The 5,944-nt window shown below is 48.1% G+C and overlaps 1 protein-coding gene across 1 annotated transcript; it reads left to right on the forward strand.

The window, feature by feature from the left end:
- Window positions 1-210: 210 nt before the first annotated feature.
- Window positions 211-4,334, forward strand: PHALS_09375 (Vesicle coat complex COPII, subunit SEC31; the record flags this gene model as incomplete). Its single annotated transcript, XM_024722037.1, has 8 exons — window positions 211-957; window positions 1,022-1,762; window positions 1,838-3,208; window positions 3,270-3,405; window positions 3,529-3,550; window positions 3,610-3,687; window positions 4,045-4,158; window positions 4,229-4,334. 8 exons carry the CDS (start codon window positions 211-213, stop codon window positions 4,332-4,334), a joined length of 3,315 nt encoding a protein of 1,104 aa, XP_024571614.1.
- Window positions 4,335-5,944: the final 1,610 nt, after the last annotated feature.

The raw sequence follows: 5,944 nt of genomic DNA on the forward strand, positions 1-5,944 counted from the left end.
TGGGACCTCAAACAGAAAAAGCCGTGGTGCGAGTTGCGGGATCCCGCGCGCGGGGCTGCTACAGCTCTTTCTTGGAATCCTAACGAAGGACTTCAGATCGCTACAGCCTCGGGTGATGATCAACATCCGTCAGTGAAGCTGTGGGACCTGCGTAATTCAACCAGCACGCCTCTGGCCGAGTTCCACGATCACACTGCGGGTGTTCTTTCAATGTCATGGTGTCCCGATGATCCTGGTCTAATTCTGTCAAGCGGGAAGGACAATCGCACGCTTTTATGGGATCTTTTCTCACGCAAGACTATAATCGAATTTCCCTCAGAATCACCCAACGCGCCTACAATGGGATCAGATCATTTCTTTGGGGGTGGTCTTGCCGGTCAGCGTCGTTGGAATGTGCAGTGGTCTCCTCAGGTTCCTGCAGTAGCCTCAACGTGCTCACTTGACGGAAAACTTCAGATTTGGGGACTTTCTGGAGGTGGCAACCCGGATTGCCGTCCACCAAAATGGATGCGACGTCCAGCTGGCGCATCATTCGGATTTGGTGGTAAATTGGTGATCGCTACTAACTCTCAAGAAACCTTAGCCCTCAACGGTGACCACTCTCGTCTTATTCACATGCAACGCGTGATTAGTGACCCAGCTTTGGTGGCCGAAGCGGAAAATTTGGATCGCTCGTTAGAGTCTAAAGATTTTAAAGGTTACTGTGAGCAGAAGATTGCATCGGCAACAACGGCTGAGGAGCGAAGTGTTTGGAGTTTTATGAAAATTTTGTTTGAAAAAGATGCTCGGCAACATTTGCTGCTTCACTTGGGGTTGGATGCTGAGAAAATTAACAAATGGAACGCCAAGTTCAGTCCGGAGGCTGCGGCACAGCAAGCTACGACCCCAGCTGCAGCGCAGATACCAGGAGCTCAAGTTGATCCTGTTACCGGTGCGCTGCTAAGTGACCGAATTGATGTACGTAGTATTGCTGCAAATTTTTGATTATAAGTGTGTGGCTCACTTCTATTATAATATGTAGTCGGGTATGGGAGCGGACGATGTTTTTTCATCGGGATATCAACCGAACGAAGGTGATGAGTCTCTTACCCCCGCACCCACGCTAACAGACGTCTCATCTCTAGTCGCGGCGCTTCCTTCTCCTTTGGACGAGGACAAAAGCCAGCGTGTGGATGCAGCCCCAGCACCTGTTTACACTGAAGAATCCGAAAATACTTTGATGCAAGCGCTATTGGTAGGAAACTTTGAAGTTGCTGTCAACTGCTGCTTGGCGTACAATCAGCTTGCAGACGCTTTGTTGCTTGCTTCCTGTGGTGGCCCTGAGCTTTGGGAGACAACCCAGCGCGCGTTCTTTTCCCACCAGCAACGCCCTGTGATGCGCGTGGTGTCAGCGATCATTAAAAATGAGCTGAGTGAGCTCGTTGATGTGTGTGACTTGTCTGAATGGCGCGAGACCCTGGCAATCTTAAGCACATATGCTAAGAGCGAAAAATTTCCGTCACTTTGTGACAAGCTGGCCACCCGATTGGAGGCGGCTGGCGACTTGCATTCTGCAACATTGTGCTTTATGTGCGCTGTGAATATCGAAAAGACTGTGAATGCATGGTGTAAGGAAAGCGAATACGAGGCACATACCCATGGTCACACATTCGCACTCCACCGTCTTGTTGAAAAAGTATCTGTGTTTGCAGCAGCTGTCGACCAGCCTGACCAATCCATGGGCCCTGAGGTGGCCCAGCGTTTTGCTGAATATGCTTCTTTGGTACGTCGCCTGCTTACTTTCGATTTGAATTGGTAGCAAAGCTCATTTCCTTGTTTGTTGTTTGTATCATGATAGATGGCGGCGGAAGGTCGTCTGGACATTGCTGCGAAGTACGCACGCTTCCCGGATCTGAGTTGTGCGATATTGAAAGATCGAATTTACCACGCTTATCCGACGCAGAACTATCATCCACCTCCTTTTCCGTTCGACGTGGTACAGGTTCAAACCCAGGCGCAGCTTCAGCAGCAGCAACAACAACAACAGCAGCAACAACAACAACAGCAGCAACAACAACAGCTACAACAGCAACGACAACAACAGCGCCAGGCTGCTCAGCAACCCAGAGGTTACGGCAACAATCACGCCTACGGACCAGGAGCTACTTTTGGCACTACAACAGCGCCAACGCTAGCTCCTGCTGCTCCTATACCAACGCCTGGCGTATACGGGGGCCAAGGAGGAGGATTCCAGCCGCAACAGCATGCTTCAGCACTACCGCCTGCTCTTCCGGTCCGCCCTGGCGGCTATCAGTCTTTGCCCCAACAGCCTGCGTTCGCCGCCACACCTGGCCTACCCCCGCAACCGCAACAGCCCGGAGGTTACCCGAGCCAGCAACAGCCCGGAGGTTACCCGAATCAGCAGCAGCCCGTAGGTTATCCAACCCAACAGCCACTTGGAGGGTACCCCAACCAACAGCCATCAAGAGGTCATCTGAAGCAGCAGCCCCCTGGAGGATTCTCTCACCAGCAGCCAACAGGAGGGTACTCGAACCAGTCACAGCCATCGTTTCCCAGCCAACCACAACCGTCTCCATATGCTGGGAATTCTGCAACATCGCCATTCCCGGGTCAATCTACTGCTTCTTCTTACCGAGGGCAGGCACAACAGAATCTAGCGTCTCCGCAGCAGCCTGGGTACGGCCGTCAACAGCAGCCAGGCTTCCCCGTTCAACAAACTCCTCAGCCAGGGTTTCCTTCTGGCCCTCGCTCCTCGTCAGGAGGCCGCCAACAGATGTACTCGGGTCCACCCTCGGCAGGTGGAACACCTCACATGTCTTGCATGGCGTCACCGGCTTATGGTAGTACCCATTCCGGAAGTAATAATGGCGCTCCCACTCCAGCTTCTGCCTCTATCCCTCAAGGTACGGGAATCAACCCACTCACCGCTGCGATGGGATCTTCACGTATTTCGAAGCCCTCAGTTGATATGAGCTCGCACCAACGCGACGGATTCGTCAGCAGTGTTGGCAATAAGGAGTTAACACTTAAATATGGGAATGCTACCACAGCCTCTCTTTCGCCCTTGGCAAATGCAGGCCCGAAGGCTAATGACCTACCCCCGAACGTTGTGCCGGGCAGCACTGAAAATGTTGGGCCTCAAGACCTACCAATCGTAAACTCGTTTAACGACCTCGTGAGTCAGCTTTTAAGTCTTCCTCTTACTATGGTACGGTATAACGTGAATTTTGGTGCGAGGCCTGTTTAACTAAAATTACGAAATTGTGCAGATGGAGCAGAAACAGCTGCAGGAGATCCAAAAAGGCAAGGAAATTATGTTCACCAAGCTTAATGTTGGTGCGCTGGCGCCCGATGTTGTTTCCCGACTGCATGAAATGGTAAAATGCTTTGAACAGCGCAATTTTGGTACGGCACAGACGATATACGTGGCCCTTACAGCGTCGGATTGGGCCCAACACAAGGACTGGCTCCGTGGACTCAAGTCGCTTATCCACATCTCCATGAAGCGATTTAGGTAATTAATTCCAGTAAGGGAGGTAGAACGCGACAGGTGAGCAAGACTTTCTGCTTGCCGAAAGAGGGTGTCTTAGTTGTATATATCATATTCAGCAACGTATCGCACGAAGACCACACTCAGCGGACTGTAGAGTGTATTTGGCAGTACACCAGAAAACAAAGTGAGTTAAGGTACTTTCGTGTTTGAAGCATGGACTTTGCCTAGCAAAATTGTGTAGAGAGAAAAATGAAAACCAGTAATAGATAACACCAACCTTATTGATTGCGGTGACGTCGAAGCATTCAGGCGCTGAAAAGGCCCCTTCACTGCTCCATTGACCTGTAAAAGCTTTTTAAGACAGCATCTGATATATTTACTACACATAATTGTCGGCTTCGGCGTTGCATCGTTTTAAGCTCTAGTAAAGAATGATGAGTGTAGGTATTGTCCATAGGCTACCATATTTTACTGTAGTAGTCTCGACGTATTTTAGCGGAGTCGGGCAAAAATTTTTTTGCATCGATCAAACGCCATCGCTCGCTGTGTAGTGCGGCTAAGAAAGTTGCAAAACAGACAGGTTTCAAATTCGTAATTCCGGGCTATTACGGCCGTGAGCACACGGCGAGATGCATCTGCGACTGTGATGCGCCCGGTGGCACAGGGTAACATTTTCAGATTGAGTATTTATGTTCCGAGAAACGAAGGCATTTTTGCTTGAAAAATCCATTTTAGGCAAAAATTCTCCACTGATGTGCATGACCATGAGCTTTTATTTTTGAGAAGCACGAGTTGCAAGATAAGCCAATGGTACTCTGTTCCTCGAAAAGAATATCATTAAATGATGCTGCAATTTAACGTCAATTTCATAGATGTACACCGTCAATCCAATCGGTGGCAATTGTGACATGTGAACGCTTCTCTTCCGTATATCCTAATACAACGAGGTTGCCATACACTCCGCACAGAGGAAGCATAAACTCTGAGAGCACGCACTAATACACGGCGCAACCGCCGATGTTCAGCAGAACAGCATGGTCCTTATCAGTCAAAGGATAATGTCAACTGCTCGTGAGTTGCAGTGATATTTTTCTATCTGCGGTAAGTCCACTGCGTCGAATGTTCAATGAGTCCCTAGTTATACCTCAAAGACTGTCTAAAGCACCTGAGATTGTCAAATGTCTAAGAAATACTATTTAGACCGCAACGTGCATACGCATAGACCTATTCCGAGTATTTTCGTCCATAGTCGAGTTAAGCGCGAATAGGTGGATGTGAACATCAAAATCAAAACTTGCGAACAGAGATGGCACGAAAAGCTTTTTATTTACACAAGTAAGTGTGATTTCGGTGCCGGTGATACCTATTTCTAGGATGTATTATCTTGAGGCACGATTCGCGGGTAGATCCCGCGTAGACCAAAGACATCGTGATTACTATCCATACGGGATGTTATGAAGTGCCTTTGCTTAGTCAATTGCTTGCACAAGCACAGTACAGATTACGGTGGTGACAAGGCCCTCATCTACACCAAATCTAGCTTGTGGTAAGGAGCTGCTTTGTAACGGAGTTACACGAACCCTAATAACACAGGGTGTGTGTGTCACACGAGATGTGCATGATGGGACCAAACACCCCCAAACAAGAATACGGTACGGGCTAGGTAGCCAGTACTTATGCATAAATTTAGACTTTACTATATATTTTTAGTATATTTAGAAAATTCTAAACTTATGATATAAGGATAAGAATATAAATAAAAATCAGTTTGGAATTTAAACCAAAGAGTCGATTAGCCTTGGGAAGGCAAAAATCACTCTTGGAGTAAGCGGCATACTTGGTTCTTGTAGAGAACGAAAGGTCGGTGACCTAAAGTACGCTTCCTCAAGCGTTTTGCTACGACAGCCCCGCTGCACATAGATGGCAGCTAGCTTTTCAAGCTAACAAAAAGCTAAGCTATTTGACAGCTAAGCTGGAAAAAGCTTAACTATTCACTGTTAGCTTAGCTTTTTGTTTGTTAGCTTATCTTAGCTTAGCCTGAAATATGGTCAAGCTACCAAGCTACTAGCAAGTTAATAGCCTAAATAGCTTAAATGCTATTTATAGATTTATAAAACTACAGGGGTCGAATGTAAATTTCTGTTTTTTTTTAATTCAGCCACCAATAAAATTATTTGCGACATGGTTGACTTGCGACAAAATGAATCCCGCCCCGCCTACGAAGATGTGTCATCTGACCAGGAAGATGTTGAGAGAATGAGTGAAGGTGAACAGCCTGTCGTACTAGTACTCAACACCCAAACCGCTGCACGGAAGCGAATCCGGCGCACTCTGGCTCAAGCAAACGTTCTGGCTGTCGATCCTCTAACGGCTATGACGAACAACAACCCTTTGTGCCGCCGGCTTGTGGAGACCCTATGTCCTGAGATCGTGACCAGCGAATCCGCGCAA

The sequence above is a fragment of the Plasmopara halstedii genome, assembly GCF_900000015.1.
Source record: "Plasmopara halstedii genome assembly, contig: Scaffold_42, whole genome shotgun sequence".
Classification (NCBI taxonomy): Eukaryota; Oomycota; class Peronosporomycetes; order Peronosporales; family Peronosporaceae; genus Plasmopara; species Plasmopara halstedii.